The following is a 19,777-nucleotide window of genomic DNA, read 5'->3' as shown; positions in this document are numbered from 1 at the left end:
TTTTTTTTTTCATTCAACTCTCCTACCCCGGAGGTTTTATCTGGACATGGTTCGTCAGGACTTCAAACAGCCGAAGCTAAGTAACATTAACATGATGCCTTCTAATTGCAGTCGTTGTACTCATAATATACAGGAGAACGATCGCCTTACGGCAAGGATAGCTGTGCTGCAAGCCCAGCTTCAGACGCAATCGTTAGGCAAGGGTCATTTCAGTGTAGGAAAGGATGAAACAGCGTCTGTGCCACCAGCAAGTACAGATAGTAACGTTAGTATAAACCCCCTCGCACGGTCCCCGCAGCTGGACATCTTTCTCATGGCTTCTGGAGGGAAACGCTGTAGGAATGCTCAACCGGTGTCGCTTATTCAGCCGACAGAAACTTTCAACCGGTTCTCCCCGTTAAGCGAGTCGGAGTCGGAGGCCGAGACTTCTCTGGTCTCTGCTCCTCCCGTTGTGGGGTCTGAGACGCCGACGGCTCCCACCATTAGCTCTGACAAATTGAAAACCCTAGTCATTGGCGACTCCATTACCCGCAGTATTAGACTTAAAACTAATCATCCAGCGATCATACACTGTTTACCAGGGGGCAGGGCTACCGACGTTAAGGCTAATCTAAAGACGGTGCTGGCTAAAGCTAAAACTGGCGAGTGTAGAGAGTATAGAGATATTGTTATCCACGTCGGCACCAACGATGTTAGGATGAAACAGTCAGAGGTCACCAAGCGCAATATAGCTTCAGCGTGTAAATCAGCTAGAAAGATGTGTCGGCATCGAGTAATTGTCTCTGGCCCCCTCCCAGTTAGGGGGAGTTATGAGCTCTACAGCAGAGTCTCACAACTCAATCGCTGGATGAAAACTGTTTTCTGCCCCTCCCAAAAGATAGAATTTGTAGATAACTGGCCCTCTTTCTGGGATTCACCCACAAACAGGACCAAGCCTGGCCTGCTGAGGAGTGACGGACTCCATCCTAGCTGGAGGGGTGCTCTCATCTTATCTACGAACATAGACAGGGCTCTAACTCCTCTAGCTCCACAATGAAATAGGGTGCAGGCCAGGCAACAGGCTGTTAGCCAGCCTGCCAGCTTAGTGGAGTCTGCCACTAGCACAGTTAGCGTAGTCAGCTCAGCTTTCCCCATTGAGACCGTGTCTGTGCCTCGATCTTGGTTGGGCAAAATTAAAAATGGCGGTGTTCGCTTCAGTAATCTTACTAGTATAAGACCTCCTCCATTCCTGCCATTATTGAAAGAGATTGTGATACTTCACATCTCAAAATTGGGTTACTTAATGTTAGATCCCTCACTTCCAAGGCAGTTATAGTCAATGAACTAATCACTGATCATAATCTTGATGTGATTGGCCTGACTGAAACATGGCTTAAGCCTGATGAATTTACTGTGTTAAATGAGGCCTCACCCCCTGGTTACACTAGTGACCAAACCCCCCCGTGCATCCGGCAAAGGCGGAGGTGTTGTTAACATTTACGATAGCAAATTTCAATTTACAAAAAAAAACAATGACGTTTTCGTCTTTTGAGCTTCTAGTCATGAAATCTATGCAGCCTACTCAATCACTTTTTATAGCTACTGTTTACAGGCCTCCTGGGCCATATGCAGTGTTCCTTACTGAGTTCCCTGAATTCCTATCGGATCTTGTAGTCATAGCAGATAATATTCTAATTTTTGGTGACTTTAACATTCACATGGAAAAGTCCACAGACCCACTCCAAAAGGCTTTCGGAGCCATCATCGACTCAGTGGGTTTTGTCCAACATGTCTCTGGACCTACTCACTGCCACAGTCATACTCTGGACCTAGTTTTGTCCCATGGAATAAATGTTGTGGATCTTAATGTTTTTCCTCATAATCCTGGATTATCGGACCACCATTTTATTGCGTTTACAATTGCAACAAATAATCTGCTCAGACCCCAACCAAGGAAGATTAAAAGTCGTGCTATAAATTCTCAGACAACCCAAAGATTCCTTGATGCCCTTCCAGACTCCCTCTGCCTACCCAAGGACGTCAGAGGACAAGAATCAGTTAACCACCTAACCGAGGAACTCAATTCAACCTTGCGCAATACCCTAGATGCAGTTGCACCCCTAAAAATTAAAAACATCTGTCATAAGAAACTAGCTCCCTGGTATACAGAAAATACACGAGCTCTGAAGCAAGCTTCCAGAAAATTGGAACGGAAATGGCGCCACACTAAACTGGAAGTCTTCCGACTAGCTTGGAAAGACAGTACCGTGCAGTATCGAAGAGCCCTCACTGCTGCACGATCATCCTATTTTTCCAACTTAATTGAGGAAAATAAGAACAATCCGAAATTTCTTTTTGACACTGTCGCAAAGCTAACTAAAAAGCAGCATTCGCAAATGGAGGATGGCTTTCACTTCAGCAGTAATAAATTTATGAACTTTTTTGAGGAAAAGATCATGATCATTAGAAAGCAAATTACGGACTCATCTTTAAATCTGGGTATTCCTCCAGGGCTTCATTGTCCAGAGTCTGCACAACTCTGCCAGGACCTTGGCTCAAGGGAGATACTAAAGTGTTTTAGTACTATATCTCTTGACACAATGATGAAAATAATCATGGCCTCCAAACCCTCGAGCTGCATACTGGACCCTGTTCCGACTAAACTACTGAAAGAGCTGCTTCCTGTGCTTGGCCCTCCTATGTTGAACATAATAAACGGCTCTCTATCCACCGGATGTGTACCAAGCTCACTAAAAGTGGCAGTAATAAAGCCTCTCTTGAAAAAGCCGAATCTTGACCCAGAAATTATAAAAAACTATCGGCCTATATCGAATCTTCCATTCCTCTCAAAAATTTTAGAAAAAGTTGTTGCGCAGCAACTCACTGCCTTCCTGAAGACAAACAATGTATACGAAACGCTTCAGTCTGGTTTTAGACCCCATCATAGCACTGAGACTGCACTTGTGAAGGTGGTAAATGACCTTTTAATGACGTCAGACCGAGGCTCTGCATCTGTCCTCGTGCTCCTAGATCTTAGTGCCGCTTTTGATACCATCGATCACCACATTCTTTTGGAGAGATTGGAAACCCAAATTGGTCTACATGGACAAGTTCTGGCCTGGTTTAGATCTTATCTGTCGGAAAGATATCAGTTTGTCTCTGTGAATGGTTCGTCCTCTGACAAATCAATTGTAAATTTCGGTGTTCCTCAAGGTTCCGTTCTAGGACCACTATTGTTTTCACTATATATTTTACCTCTTGGGGATGTCATTCGAAAACATAATGTTAAATTTCACTGCTATGCGGACGACACACAGCTGTACATTTCAATGAAACATGGTGAAGCCCCAAAATTGCCCTCGCTAGAAGCCTGTGTTTCAGACATAAGGAAGTGGATGGCTGCAAATTTTCTACTTTTAAACTCGGACAAAACAGATGCTTGTCCTAGGTCCCAAGAAACAGAGATCTTCTGTTGAATCTGACAATTAATCTGGATGGTTGTACAGTCGTCTCAAATAAAACTGTGAAGGACCTCGGCGTTACTCTGGACCCTGATCTCTCTTTTGAAGAACATATCAAGACTGCTTCAAGGACAGCTTTTTTCCATCTACGTAACATTGCAAAAATCAGAAACTTTCTGTCCAAAAATGACGCAGAAAAATTAATCCATGCTTTTGTTACTTCTAGGCTCGACTACTGCAATGCTCTACTTTCCGGCTACCCGGATAAAGCACTAAACAAACTTCAGTTAGTGCTAAATACGGCTGCTAGAATCCTGACTAGAACCAAAAAATTTGATCATATTACTCCAGTGCTAGCTTCCCTACACTGGCTTCCTGTTAAGGCAAGGGCTGATTTCAAGGTTTTACTGCTAACCTACAGAGCATTACATGGGCTTGCTCCTACCTATCTTTCCGATTTGGTCCTGCCGTACATACCTACACGTACGCTACGGTCACAAGACGCAGGCCTCCTAATTGTCCCTAGAATTTCTAAGCAAACGGCTGGAGGTAGGGCTTTCTCCTATAGAGCTCCATTTTTATGGAATGGTCTGCCTACCCATGTGAGAGACGCAGACTCAGTCTCAACCTTTAAGTCTTTACTGAAGACTTATCTCTTCAGTAGGTCCTATGATTAAGTATAGTCTGGCCCAGGAGTGTGAAGGTGAACGGAAAGGCTGGAGCAACGAACCGCCCTTGCTGTCTCTGCCTTGTCGGTTCCCCTCTTCCCACTGGGATTCTCTGCCTCTAACCCTTTTACAGGGGCTGAGTCACTGACTTACTGGTGTTCTTCCATGCCGTCCATGGGAGGGGTGCGTCACTTGAGTAGGTTGAGCCACTGACGTGGTCTTCCGGTCTGGGTTGGCGCCCCCCCCTTGGGTTGTGCCGTGGCGGACATCTTTGTGGGCTATACTCGGCCTTGTCTTCAGACGGTAAGTTGGTGGTTGTAGATATCCCTCTAGTGGTGTGGGGGCTGTGCTTTGGCAAAGTGGGTGGGGTTATATCCTGCCTGTTTGGCCCTGTCCGGGGGTATCATCGGATGGGGCCACAGTGTCTTCTGATCCCTCCTGTCTCAGCCTCCAGTATTTATGCTGCAGTAGTTTATGTGTCGGGGGGCTAGGGTCAGTCTGTTACATCTGGAGTATTCTCTTATCCAGTGTCCTGTGTGAATGTAAATATGCTCTCTAATTCTCTTTCTTTCTTTCTCTCGGAGGACCTGAGCCCTAGGACTACCTGGCATGATGACTCCTTGCTGTCCCCAGTCCACCTGGCCATGCTGCTGCTCCAGTTTCAACTGTTCTGCCTGCGGCTACGGAACCCAGACCTGTTCACCGGACGTGCTTGTTGCACCCTCGACAATTACTATGATTATTATTATTTGACCATGCTGGTCATTTACGAACATTTTAACATCTTGACCATGTTCTGTTATAATATCCACCCGGCACAGCCAGAAGAGGACTGGCCACCCCTCATAGCCTGGTTCCTCTCTAGGTTTCTTCCTAGGTTTTTGGCCTTTCTCAGGAGTTTTTCCTAGGGAGTTTTTCCCAGCCACCGTGCTTCTTTCACATGCATTGCTTGCTGTTTGGGGTTTTAGGCTGGGTTTCTGTACAGCACTTTGAGATTTCAGCTGATGTACGAAGGGCTATATAAATAAATTTGATTTGACTGATCTGGTTTTGACCTTTTGCCTGTCCACAACCATTCTCTTGCCTACCCCTTTGTTAAACATTGTAAGACTCCAACCATCTGCCTCCTGTGTCTGCATCTGGGTCTCGCCTTGTGCCTTAATAGTGTGAACTGGCCATGACAGACCCAGCAGACGTGGACCAGCTCTGTCATGCTGTCTCCCTGCAGGGAGCCACCATTAGGAGAAATGAGGAGTTGGTGCAGGTACTTTTGGAAGGGCTCGGGTCCTTGACGAAACGCCATGACCATGGGTTAAAGGCTATTATGGAGCAAATCAGGGAGTTAGCTCAGAGGCTACCTGCCACCTCTGGGGTTTTTCAATCACCCAGTAGTTCTTCCCCTGCCTGTGGTGAGTTTGTACAGCCTATCCCGGCTCCCCGAGAACCCCGGTACCTGCCGGGGTTTTCTTTCTCAGTGCTTGCTTATTTTTGAGCTACAGCCATCTTCGTTTCCTTCAGACAGATCGAAGATGGCATATATTATTACACTAATGTCAGGAAGGGCGCTCTCCTGGGCTACTTCAGTTTGGGAGCAACAATCTGCCTTTTGTGGTCATCTGGAGGAATTCATGGCAGAAGTGAGAAAAGTATTTGAGTGTCAGGTAGAAAGCCGGCTAGTAAACTGCCTGACTTACATCAATACTCCCGTATTGTGGCAGACTATGCGGTTGATTTTTGCACGTTGGCCGCAGAGTGCCTGGAATCCGGAGTCAATTTTCAATACTTTTTTTGCACGGATTATTTGAGGAGGTAAAGGATGAGCTAGCTGCTTGGGAATTGCCGATGGATCTCGACTCCCTTATTGCTCTTACCATTAAAATTGATGGACACCTAAGGGACCGCAAGAGTGAGAGGTCTGGTCTCGGGCATACTCATGCACCCGCTATGGCGCGTTCACCTCCAAGGGAATCTGCAAGTTTCTGAAGGCAGCTCTTCCGAGAGAATTCGAAGCCACCCGAGCCCTCTCGGAATCTACAACGGGTGAGTTGGATACTCCTGAGCCTATGCAGTTACCCTTGTCTCTAGTGGGTATCAGTACTATGGTGAGTCAGACTGGGAGTTCCCTAATTCCCATCACCCGCACACCCCTTTTTACTCTTGTGCTGTGTGGAGACCAATTTAAGTCTCTCCGAGTGCTCATTGACTCTAGGGCTGATGAGAGCTTTATGGATGCCACGATAGCTTTGGAGCTTGATATTCCCACTCAGCCTCTCTCTGTGCCCATGGATTGTAGGGCACTGGACGGCCGCTCTATAGGGAAAGTCACCCATAGTACTGTGTCCATTCAATTACGGGTTTCTGGTAACCACAGTGAGACAATACAGTTCCTCCTCATTGCATCTCCCCATGTTCCGGTTGTTTCAAAATTTTCCTGGCTTCAAAAGCACAATCCGATTGCTTGGACCACAAGATCCATCCTGGGTTGGAGCCCATTTTGCCATTCCCACTGCCTTCAAGCAGCACAGCCTTCCTCAAGTCATCTTCCTCTGGATGTTAGCAAGACTGTGGATGTCTTTGCTATCCCCACAGAATACCATGATCTCCTGGAAGTGTTCAGTAAGGCACGTGCTACTTCCCTTCCCCCCGGACCGTCCTTATGATTGTGCCATTGATTTTCTCCCAGGCACTATACCACCTCGGGTCGATTTATAGTCTGTCTGGACCAGAGACCAAAGCTATGGAGGAGTACATAGAGGAGTCTCTGGCCACTGGGGTCGTCCGTCCGTCTGCATCTCCTGCCGGCGCAGGGTTTTTATTTGTGGAGAAGGACAAGACCCTGCGTCCGTACATTGACAACCGGGGACTTAATGACATTACTGTCGAGAATCATTACCCCCCCCACCTCTCCTCAGCGTTTGACCCTCTCCAGGGGGCCACCATATTTTCCAAGTTGGACCTTCGAAATGCCTACCACCTGGTTCGAATACTCGAGGGGGGTGAGTGGAAGACAGCCTTCAACACAGCCAGTGGACGTTATGAGTACCAGGTCATGCCATTTGGACTCACCAATGCCCCTGCTGTTTTTCAGCCTTTGGTCAATGATGTGCTTCGGGACATGCTAAACCAGTTTGTGTCCGTGTACCTTTTTTCCCCCCCGATCTACACAATAATATGTTCTTCATGTCAGATAGGTCCTTCAGCGACTCCTGGAGAACCAATTGTTCGTGAAAGCCAATCACCTTTCTGGGATATGTCATTGCTGAGGGCAATGTTCAGATGGATCCTGGAAAGGTGAAAGCAGTGGTGGATTGGCCTCAACCAACGTCCAGGGTGCAGTTGCAATGGTTTCTTTGGTTTGTAAACTTCTACCGCCATTTCATTTGGGACTACAGCACCCTGGCGGCCCCCCTCTCGACACTCACCTCTCCCAAGGTACCATTCAAATGGATCTCCAGCTGTCGACAAAGCCTTTGTGGACCTGAACATCGGTTCACAACAGCACCCATCCTCATCCATCCGGCCCCCTCGCGTCAATTTGTGGTGTAAGTGGATGCTTCGGATGTTGGAGTAGGGGCCATCCTGTCCCAGCGATCTGCCCAGGACCAGAAGCTTCATCCCTGTGCCTTCCTGTCCCATCATCTCAATCCTGCTGAAAGGAACTATGATGTTGGCAACAGAACTCTTGGCGGTGAAGATGGCGCTGGAAGAGTGGAGGCACTGGCTGGAAGGAGCAGAACAGCCATTCCTGGTCTGGACTGACCATAAAAACCTGGATTATCTCTGTACAGCCAAGCACCTCAACTCCAGGCAGGCCCAGTGGGCCCTCCTGTTCACCAGATTTAACTTCACCATCTCCTACCGCCCAGGGTCAAAGAATGTGAAGCCTGACGCCCTCTCCCACCTATACAGTTCCTCTGTAGACATGGTCTCCGATCGGGGTTCTTGTCTCAGTTCTGGAAGGCATTCTGCACCCTTATTGGGTCGTCGGCCAGTCTGTCATCTGGATTCCATCCCCAAACTAACGGTCAGTCGGAGCGAGCCAACCAAGACCTGGAGATCACCTTAAGGTGCCTGGTCTCAACCAACCCCACTACCTGGAGCCTTCAACTGGTCTGGGTGGAGTATGCCCGGAACACCCCTCTGCCACGGGACTCTCTCCTTTCGAGTGCTCCATGGGGTATCAGCCTCCACTCTTCCCGGAACAAGAGCAGGAGGTCAGCGTACCCTCGGCCCAGATGTTTGTCCGCCGCTGTCGACGTACCTGGAGAAGAGCCAGGGCGGCTATTCTCAAGAACAACTCCAGGTATCGTCGACAATCGGACCATTGCCGGACCCCAGCTCCCCTCTACCGCATTGGGCAGAGGGTATGGCTTTCCACTCGGGATCTGCCCCTTCGGGTAAAGTCCCGCAAGCTGTCTCCCCGGTTCGTTGGTCCTCTTCCCATCTCCAGAGTCCTGAGTTCCACTGCTGTCCATCTTGTGTTACCCCATACCCTCCGTATTCACCCTCCATCTAGGATTAAGCCCGTGTCTCACTGTCCTTTGTCTTCTGTCTCCAGGCCCATTCCTCCCCCCGGATTATTGGTGGCCAGCCAGCGTTTACGGTGAGACGCCTCCTGAAGGTTCAACCACAGGGCAGGGGTTTCCAGTACCTGGTTGACTGGGAGGGTTATGGGCCGGAGGAGAGGTGCTGGGTCCTGGCTAAAGACCTCTTGGACCCGGCCCTCATCGCCAATTTCCACCGCCGACACCCTGGTCAGCCAGGTATGCGCCCAGGTAGAACGCCAGATGGCGTCCCTGGGGGGTGCTGTCACGCCCTGATCTGTTTCACCTGTTCCTGTGATTGTCTCCACCCCCCCCCCAGGTGTTGCTTATTTTCCGCAGTGTATTTATCCCTGTGTTTCCTGTCTCTCTGTGCCAGTTTGTCTTGTATGTTTAGTCAAGACAACCAGTTTGTATTTCCAGTTCTCCTTTTTCTAGTCCTCCTGGTTTTGACCCTTGCCTGTTTCTGGACTCTGTACCCGCCTGCCTGACTATTCTGCCTGCCTTGACCACGAGCCTGTCTGCCACTCTTGCCTACCCCCTTGGATTATTAGACATTGTAAGACTCCAACCATCTGTCTCCTGTGTCTGCACCGGGGTCTCACCTTGATACTAACAAAACACATTCATAAAAAGAGCATACGAAGTATATACAACAAAAGGGAGATGAGGCTAAGACAACAGAAGGAAACAAACAAATCGACAGAACATTTAAAATATGGAAACTTTTTTTGAGCAATAACAAATTAAAAGGTACATTTAAACAGTATGATCCATTTTAAATAGCCTGCATTATTCACCTGTGCAGTTTTAGTTTCCTCATGAACCAGGTTTCCATCCAACCTTTTTATGCGTGTGAATTGTCAGGAAAAAAATGTCATGACAGGCCTGATGACAACAGCACATTTGTAATTAAACCTTCCAAATATGACAACACCCTAGACAAGGTGGGATCTTTTTTTGAGTCTCAAATTATGCAAGAAATGACGGTGGAAACGCCTTTATGCACAAATATTGATATGTTTATTATGTCGAAGTAAACATGGAGTCACACAATGACAGTGTGTGTGTGTGCTCCTCCCACACACGGGAAAGCATGCAGTTTGTCTACAGATTAAATAAGTTATGACGAACTTCACAGGGTGGTGAAAGTGCACGGTGATGAACTCGACGCTGTCTGTTTTCTGGAGGAATTGACAACACTCTGCCCCAGAGAGCATCACACTGAGTATTTGTGTTTGATTTGCCCCTGGAGAAGTAGAAGACAGACACAAAATGTAAATTGAAAAACTTGGATACGTCTCAAACCTGTTTCATCTGGGGATAACTATACAGTCAGTCAAAGAGAGGATCTGTTTCATCTGGGGATAACTATACAGTCAGTCAAAGAGATGATCTGTTTCATCTGGGGATAACTATACAGTCAGTCAAAGAGAGGATATACAGAAAGAGAATATGAGAGCGAAAGAGCTTACACCATTCTATTTACATAAGAGAACTAGTGTCTTCGTGCGGTTGAAAAAATATCCATTAAAATGCAACAATGTTTAGAGTGTAATACAAAAAGAAATACAACTGCATATCAATTAAATGATATTAGTTTTTGATCCCAGAAACATGGCAAACGATTGAATGGTAGCCAACCTCTGAGGGTGAAATAGCCAGAACAAAAATTTGTTCATGCCTCAAAGACAAGGCTATCACACTGAGGGTGTAATTTTGTGTGTGTGTCCTCTAAGGTATCAGTGGTTGGCTGTCTTTAGGGTTCCTCTGATCTGCCCCCCTCTCCCATCCCTGGCGTATGCGGGTGATGGTTCGGTCCACACAGGGGGTGATGAGCAGCAGCTTGAGCAGCAGCACCACAGAGGGAAGCACCAGACACAGCATGTAGCCTGGTGGGGTGTACCACTTGTAGATGGAGGAACTCAGGAATCTGTTCCAGCCATACAGGTAGGTGTGAGCCGTACACAACAGCAGAGTCAGGTGACCCAACTTGGACTGGTGGGGGAGAAAAGAACACAAACACATGAACCACACACGCCAGGCACATGCACAGATAGAGGTCTAAGGGAGCTTGAGCACCTGCCCTTTTGCCATCCTATGAGAAAATTTACTTTGTTTGAATTTGTCTAGTTTCTCTATTGCTATTTAAATGAATTGCCCATTAAACTAGCTAATTATTTAGGAAAATTGCACAGAGATGCAGAGAAACCTTTTGTGTATTTAAAAAAAGGATCACCAGTCAGACCGCTCAAGAAGATACAGAGAAATGCTTAGATACACAGAGAAATAAACTAAATTAAGTATAATGATTATGGTTCTAGATTACAGGAAACATATGTTTCAGATGTTTGAAAAATGCCAAATTCTCCAACTTCAGGCCACCAGTCCAGACCATCACCAAGCCATCCTCAGACACTGTAATTTTGCCCCCTCAAATTTTGGAGGTGGATGACGCCCCTGCACATTCATCTCTAGGTGAATTCTCCTGGCCTGTTCTAATATATTCTTCCTATATTATATCTGATGAATAACTTAACGTTTAAATCACTGCACCAATTTGTGGGGAATGAATCAATTAGAGAATGAGCCGGAGTTTCTACTGACCCAGTTGCATTTATGAATGAGTGTGTGTGTTCCCTGTAGTGATGGAAACACAGCTTATTATCCCCAGCGCATAACCTCTGGCTTGTCTGCTGAAAATCAGATTACTTTCCTAGAGTACAATTGCATTCTGGCCTGGATGTTGGCTCTGCACCCCGCATGAATACGTCAATAGGGGAAACACTGAAGGAGATAAGTGTACAAATTAGGGATGGGAATTGCCAGGGACCTCACAATGCGACATTGTCACGATACTTAGGTGCGATGCGATATGTATTGCAATTCTCACGATTCTATGTGTATCATGATTCGATACTTTGATTTGATTGTGATTTGATGTTCCAAACATATTGTTCACTATATGTCTGCTGCAGAGAGATGAGAGAGAGCATGAGAAAATGTTTTATCAGTCATGGAAACAAAAGTGCTGAAAACATTGACTCACTATTTAAAAAGAAGATGAGAACAAGCTAAAAGATGAAAAATCCAAATTGATACTTGGAGTCAAAGTATGAATATAACATCGTCCAAAATAATATTGCGTTACGTAACTGTATCGATTTTTCCCCGCATCGCTAGTAAAAATGGGCAGAAAATTTGTGCCTAGCAAGTGAGTCTGGCCTAAGCATTCAGTGTGACCGGTCCTGCTGATCCCACCTGTACGAAGCTGAACTCCCTCCAGCTGAGAACGTTACTGACGGAGGGAAGAGATGTGATTCCCAATAGGACGTACAGGCCAAATCCCAGAATTCCCAGGGACAAGTAGGAGTCACCACGCCAGGCCGTTGTGGTATCAAACGTTGTGGTCTTGTTCTCTCTGATCTGAGAGAGAGCGAGTGAGAGAAGAGAAAGAGTGAGAGAGAGAATGAGGGAGCGTGAGAGCAACGGAGAGTCCAGTATAATCAAAACCAGTGCTTGAATCCTGCTATATACTGTAGGTTTGTGTCCAACGTACAGAGATGTATGATCTTAATATGACCAGTATTGTGTCACAGCAAAATAATCCTGCAGCAACAGGATTTGAATGTTTTGTCTGTTCACACTTTTCCACTAATGTAATGTTACTTGATTGGTGGTTAGGCTATTAGCTGACCAAAATTAGGCTTACATGAAAAGTGCAACGCTGTTAAGACATGCTCTGGAACTTTGGTGACTAAGAAAGTCTTTTTTAAACCTCCTGCTTTGGGCTGGATGTCTTAATGTGTAATTCATATATTCATAATCAATGAGCAAAATTACTTTCTTACCTCAATTAGCCACGAAATACTTAGTATGAAAGTGACTGTTTTCTTGAAGCTGTGCCATGCCATTTTCCCTACATTTCCCCATATGGGCCAGCCTCCTAGCAATTGGAGTTCTAGCCAAAGAGCTTCAGCCCCTCACATTTGAGTGACAGCTAGCAAGAGGCCTGCCCAGCATTATCCAATGAGGTTGCAGGGCGGGCCCAACGGCTCAGTGCCCACAGCAGAGAAAGTGAGAGAGAGCGAAACCGTGGTGCACATATCTGCACATATATGACCACTTTTGACTGAGTGCTACTTTTAGAACTACTGGCTAAAAAGTATACAAAAGTTCAGGACAATCTATTTAATTAATGTAACCAGCGCAGGAAAATTTTCAGCGACAACAGAGTGGTTAAATTAAGATCTTACATCTGTACACAATTTTGTCTATTCAATGTTCACTGTTTTGAAAGTGTTTAATTTGGCCTTACAGCTAGTTAGGTGTTCTTACCAGAGAGACAGTATGTTCAGTGACCCAGAACATCAGATAGTACCTGAGAACAAAATCAATACTTTCTTTACTAAAAACTAAAGGAAGATACGTGTGTGTGTGTGTGTGTGTGTGCATTTGAGTGTGTGCTCCACTGACCGTATGGGTAAGATCAGTGTATAGAGCACGTGCAGAAAGGCGAACCCCAGCGACAGTAGACCCAGCTGTTTCCTGCACAGCATCCAGCTATCCAGCCAATTAGGGAAGCGCCTGATGTTAAACATACATATACACTTATAATCAACATAAATACATTTGCAACATCGTGTGAACATACATGCATGCAAACACACACATACACACAGAGATCTGACCTGTACTTGGTGCCTCTGTAGAGCTGCAGGAACGAAGCAAGGACACCAGGCAGGTAACAGAGAGACAGCATGATCAGAGACACGATGGGACACACCTGGAGAGAACACACACACACCTTGAACATCTGATAACACACACAGAAACAAATAGAACACAAACACTCAAAGGGCCTGTGGGCCAGTACCTGGTTGGCCAGTGAGACCATGATTCTGAAGGAGATGTCTTCGCCCTGGGTGGCGTATGCATAGATGATGTCTCTGATTAGCAGGTAGAAGAAGAAGGCAGCGCTGAGGCCGATGGCGATGCGCAGGGGGAGCCTCCACTGGGGGAACAGCTGCAGGGGGAAGTCCTCCAGCTCCCGGGCCACTGAGAGAGATCCCTGGTCCAGGGCACTGAGTCCCAGCTTGGTGGCTACCGCCATCACCACCTGCTTGGCCTCCACACTGTCTCCGCAGATATACACCTGACATATATTTATGCACATACAGTGGGGTCCTGAAATGATTTACAATATACAATACATAGTCAATCATTCAAATACTGAGTTATACTGTATGCTCCAAAAAATTGGGGAAATTATAATATTTTGTACTAATACAATTCCTGAGAGAAAGATATTTTGTTTAACGAGTAATAAAAAAAATCTCAAAAGGGTAGGGGTCAAAATTGACACCCCTGTTTTCAATACCATTCAATAGCTCACTTTGCGAGGATAACAACACTGAGCCTTTTCTGAAATGATAGAAAAATGCAAATGCCTGGAGTTTGATAAACACCATTGGTACTTGGATTAAGACAAGTACAAGGTGCTTTTGTCAAATGACATGACATGACAATAGAGCTCCTTGGTCAAGCATGCCAGTTGTGGATTTGGCATTGAAAACAGAAGCATATGCAGAAAAGTAGTTACATTTATATTTTAGTCATTTAGCAGACACTCTTATCCAGAGTGACTTACAGGAGCAATTGGGGTTAAGTGCCTTGCTCAAGGGAACATCAACAGATTTTTTACCTAGTCGGCTTGGGGATTCAAACCAGCAACCTGTCACAGGATCCAACGAAAGTGGCGCCCCTCCTCGGTCGGGCGGCGGTCGTCGTCGCCGGCCTATTAGCTGCCACCGATCGTTGTTTCTGTGTCTTTTGGTTTTGTCTGTCTGTTCCGCACCTGTTTTGTGTCTGTCATTAGTGGGGCCTTATTTAGTGTGTGTTTTCAGTTGGGGTGTTGTGCGGGATTGTTTATTGTCCACTCAGGACGGTGGGCCGTGTGAATATATTTATTTCGCTGTTTGTATTTTGGATGTGCTGGCTGACGTTTTATTTTTCTCTCCGGACCGTTTTGCCCTGTGTTTTGGGTTGGTCATTATTATTACGCGCCCTTCTGTTTTGGCGTGACCGTTTTTGTGCCGGAGAAAATAAAGACGATATACTTTACCTCTGCTCTCTGCGCCTGACTCCAACCACCACTCCTAGAATCCTTGACACAACCTCTCTGTTGCTGGCCTAATGCTCTTAACTACTAGGCTACCTGCCACCCCATACTTACTGTTAAATATGGTGGATCTTTGATGTTATGGGGCTATTTTGCTTCCATTCGTCCTGGGGCCCTTTGTCCTAAGGTCAACTGCATAATTAACTTTACCCAGTACCTTGACATTTTAGCAAAAAACCTGGTTGCCTCTGCCAGGATGTCGGAACTTGCCATCAAGTGGATCTTCCAGTAAGACAATAACCCCAAACACAAATAAAAATCCGCAAAGATATGGTTAATTGGACAAAAATAATTGCTCCAAATGTGTTCTCCAACTCTCATAAAACATGTGAGAAAAAAGGCTCATTTTCATTATCCTCACAAGGGGAAGGTGCTAGAGTATTGAAAACAAGGGTGCCAATAAAAAAATATATTATTACTTTCTCTGAGCAATTGTATTAGTATAAAATAATATAATTTCCCCAGAAAATGTGCATTGAATATAGGTTATTTTCAACAGTCTTTTTTGCTAATTTCTTTGCTCAAGGGTCCCAATAAATATTGACCTGATGGTATTTGGACAAATTCAACTAACTGTTGTAATTTATATTTGGCAGCCAACAAATATCATTTTTTTGTTTATTTTCAAATAACTCAAATATTATTTGGTTTTCTGAGAGGTATTCAAAATGCCTTCAAATATTATTTGGTTTTCTAAGCGCTGAATTTGAATATTAAAGAAAAGTATTGCCTTTGAAAACTATATATTCAACTACCCAAAGTATTTGAAAAGTTGGTATTTTCAAATAAAATATAAAATAAAATAAAAGTTCCCAGGTCTGGTGTGTGTCCCCCCCCCCTGTGTGTGTGTGTGTGTGCATGCTTCTATATGCTTCTCTTTACAGAGGATGCACAATACAGGTTTCTAGCTCCAGAATGAAGATGTTCTTAATTAACACAGAGGAAAAAGTAAAATCAATATACTGGCAGTCAAAATGTACAGTGACTTTCTCCCCATTTTGTTGTGTTACAACCTGCATTTGTCATGGATTAAATTGAAATTCTGTGTCACTGGCCTACACACAATACCTCATAATGTCAAAGTGGAATTATGTTTTTAGAAATGTTTAAAAATGTATACAGTCTCACCGTCAACAGTGAAGAGGTGACTCCGGAATGCTGGCCTTCTAGGCAGAGTTGCAAACAAAAAGCCATATCTCAGATGGGCAAAAAAACACAGACACTGGACAGAGGAACTCTGCCTAGAAGGCCAGCATCCCGGAGTCACCTCTTCACTGTTGATTTTGAGACTGGTGTTTTGCGGGTACTATTTAATGAAGCTGCCAGTTGAGGACTTGTGAGGCGTCTGTTTCTCAAACTAGACACTCTAATGTACTTGTCCTCTGGCTCAGTTGTGCACTGGGGCCTCCCACTCCTCTTTCTATTCTGATTAGAGCCAGTTTGCACTGTTCTGTTAAGGGAGTGGTACACCGCGTTGTACGAGATCTTCAGTTTCTTGGCAATTTCTCGTATGGAATATCCTTCATTTCTCAGAACAAGAATAGACTGGCCATTTTGAGCCTATAATCGAACCCACAAATGCTGATGCTCCAGATACTCAACTAGTCTAAAGAAGGCCAGTTTTAATGCTTCTTTAATCAGCACAACAGTTTTCAGCTGTGCTAACATAATTGCAAAAGGGTTTTCTAATGATCAATTAGCCTTTTAAAATGATAAACTTGGATTAGCTAACACAACGTGCTATAAAAACACAGGAGTGATGGTTGCTGATAATGGGCCTCTGTACGCCTATGTAGATATTCCCCAAAAAAGCTGCCGTTTCCAGCTACAATAGTCATTTACAATATTAACAATGTCTACACTGTATTTATGGTCAACTTGATGTTATTTTAATGGCCAAAAAATTGGCTTTTCTTTCAAAAACAAGGACATTTTTAAGTGACCCCAAACTTTTGAACAGTAGTGTATGTTTATATACAGACTCTTTGAATGCCTGTATATATTTATATGTATATAAACAGTATATACAAAAGTATGTGGACACCGCTTTCAATGAGTGGATTTGGGCATTTCAACCACACCCGTTACTGACAGGTCTATAAAAACGAGCACACAGCCATGCAATCTCCAAAGTCAAACAGTAGCAGTAGAATGACCTTACTGAAGAGCTCAGTGACTGTCAACACCGTCATAGCATGTCACCTTTCCAACAAGTCAGTTCGTCACATTTCTGACCAGCCAGAGCTGCCCCAGTCAACTTTAAGTACTGTACTGTGAAGTGGAAACATCTAGGAGCAACAACGGCTGAGCCGCGAAGTGGTAGGCCACACAAGCTCACAAAATGGGACCACTGAGTGCTGAAGCGTTTAACGCGTAAAAACCATCTGTCCTCGGTTGCAACACTCATAACCGAGTTCCAAACTGCCTCTGGAAGCAACGTCAGCACAAGAGCTGTTCATCAGGAGCTTCATGAAATGGGTTTCCATGGTCGAGCAGCTGCACACAAGCCTAATATCACCATAAGCAATGCCAAAGCGTTGGCTGGAGTGATGTAAATCTCGCCGCCATTGGACTCTAGAGCAGTGGAAACACGTTCTCTGGAGTGATGAATCACGTTTTACCTTCTGGCTGTCCGATGGACAAATGTGGCTTTGGCGGATGCCAGGAGAACGCTACCTGCCCCAATGTATAGTGACCAACTGAAAAGTTTGGTGGAGGAGGAATAATGGTCTGGGGATGTTATTCATGGTTCAGGCTAACACTGCAGCATACAATGACATTCTAGACGATTATGTGCTTCCAACATTATGGCAACAGTTTGGGGAAGGTCCTTTCCTGTTTCAGCATGACAATGCCCCTGTGCACAAAATGAGGTCCATACAGAAATGGTTTGTCGAGATCGGTGTGGAAGAACTTGACTGGCCTGCACAGAGCCCTAACCTCAACCCCATGGAACACCTTTGGGATCATTTGGAACGCCGACTGCAAGCCAGGCCTAATCGCCCAACATCAGTGCTCGACCTCACTAATGCTCTTGTGGCTGATGGATGTAAGTCCCCGCAGCAATGTTTCAACATCTAGTGGAAAGCCTGCCCAGAGGAGTGGAGGCTGTTACAGCAGCAAAGGGGGGACCAACTCCATATTAATGCCCATCATTTTAGAATGAGGTCTTCGATGAGCAGGTGTCCACAAACCTTTGGTCATGTAGTGTACAGTATATAGACTTGAATCTAGTAGCCAATTGTTTTCATGGGCATGGCTTAAACCTCAGTGTGTGTACCTGTCTGTTGGCATCTGAAGGTCCATTCTGCAGGCTCCATGCAGACAGCGTGTTGAAGCCTTTAACCACCTCAGCTCCAGGGACCAGACTGTTCATGTACATATAACCACATTTACATTACATCAACATACACATCAACATATAAAAACATTCAAAATTTACTGTATAGCTCTCACCTTTGCAGGTACTCTGCGTTGGCCTCTGGGTACTGATTCTTCCTCAAGTTGTTACTGACATCCACCAACACCTGCAATTCAACATGGCATCAAATACACTGATTCATACAATCTATTGCCAAATACACTGGAATATACATTCTATTGGATAAATACACTGGGACAAAGATTATATTGGCTAAATGCGCTGGGACACGGAATATATTGGCTATATACGCTGGGACATACATTATGTTAGCCAAATATACAGTTACATGCTGACAAAACAGATATTCATACATATAGCAGAAGTATAAAAAACATATATGCTACCTTCCCCTTAAGCTGATTGGCCAGTGGTACCAGGAAGTCATAGTGTTCTCTCTGGACAGCGATGAAGATCAGAAGGGCTGACTGGGCAGCTGCAGCATGGCCCAGGACCTGCATATATATTATCAACATATTGATACACACATAAACACACATACAGTATATTCACATGTAGTCCTTCAAACATAAAGAAATATATTGAAATACATTTACAACACAGTAAAAACACATCATCAGATCTATTTTATCATGTACCTGTGCTCCGTGGAGTAGGAGGCTGCTGCTGTGGGGCCGTCGGCTGCCGAACACCACCCCGTACCCCGCCTGCAGCAGACGCAGGCCCAGAGAGCGCCCCAGGTCCCCTGTCCCAAACACACACACCCTCTCACACTCAGGTGGGGCAGGGACAGCCTCCCTCATCGGAGAAAGGGATACACACTCACTCTTCTCCTCACTCCTCTCCTGACCCATCATGCCTGAACAGAGACAGGCAAGGATCACCTCGAGTCGTAGACTGAATCAACAGAAAGTGTCAAAAAGACCTAAGAGTTTAAAATACCTTCCTGAAGTTGCAATCACAGAAAAAGTACATCCACATAAATGGAGCTCTCAGGATGAACGTCCCTTTCACTTCGCTAAGTTCTTCAGCAGACACCTCCTCTAGACGGAGTTACAGTCCAGATAGAGCACTGTCAATCAATGTTAGGACAGCTTACTGTAGTTGAACTACTGCAATGAAATGTTCTCTTTATTACATGTCCCAAAACTATAGTCTTCAGAGTTGGAGCAGCTCCTCTGAATTATCCTGATTAAAGTCCTGACTGACTGACTGAGACACTACAAACTGAGACTCTATTTGTATCTGGGCTCCTGGTGTGAGGAGGGAAGTGATTTGTCTCTCTGCCAAGCTGGAAACTTTGTTGGAAGAGGAGCAGTGTGTTTTTGCTTGTGCATTTCCTTATGTGTGTGTGTGTGTGTGTGTGTGTGTGCAGGAAAACCCATGGTACTCACTCTATAGTGTCTCTGAGGAGAGGCCAGTGGTTTCTGGGAAGCAGGGAGGTTACATAATAGTGGAATACCAGACCTGGAGATCACGTTGAGGACACGGTGATCTTTCTGGGATTAGGCAACTACAAGTCACGTGCACACACACACACACACACACACACACACACACACACA

The 19,777-nt window shown here is 45.3% G+C and overlaps 1 protein-coding gene across 2 annotated transcripts; it reads right to left on the bottom strand.

Annotated features, from left to right (window-relative positions):
• Positions 1–9,656: 9,656 nt before the first annotated feature.
• LOC115176583 (metalloreductase STEAP4-like) lies at positions 9,657–19,511 on the bottom strand. 2 transcript variants are annotated; one of them, XM_029736655.1, is made up of 11 exons: positions 19,155–19,510; positions 18,851–19,071; positions 18,599–18,706; positions 18,287–18,357; positions 18,111–18,198; positions 13,526–13,804; positions 13,341–13,435; positions 13,126–13,236; positions 12,988–13,030; positions 11,911–12,075; positions 9,657–10,647 (listed from the first exon to the last, which is right to left on the bottom strand). In XM_029736655.1, exons 2-11 carry the CDS (start codon positions 19,067–19,069, stop codon positions 10,384–10,386), a joined length of 1,443 nt encoding a protein of 480 aa, XP_029592515.1. In that variant the 5' UTR covers positions 19,070–19,071; positions 19,155–19,510; the 3' UTR covers positions 9,657–10,383. The 2 variants fall into 2 exon arrangements, with proteins under 2 accessions (XP_029592515.1, XP_029592516.1); XM_029736656.1 differs by having other exon boundaries at positions 18,851–19,511.
• Between the last annotated feature and the right edge of the window lie 266 nt (positions 19,512–19,777).

This window comes from Salmo trutta, chromosome 37 (assembly GCF_901001165.1).
Source record: "Salmo trutta chromosome 37, fSalTru1.1, whole genome shotgun sequence".
In the NCBI taxonomy this organism is placed as follows: domain Eukaryota; kingdom Metazoa; phylum Chordata; class Actinopteri; order Salmoniformes; family Salmonidae; genus Salmo; species Salmo trutta.
Note: the sequence above shows the minus strand (reverse complement) of the source record. Positions and strands in the feature narration are given on the sequence as shown.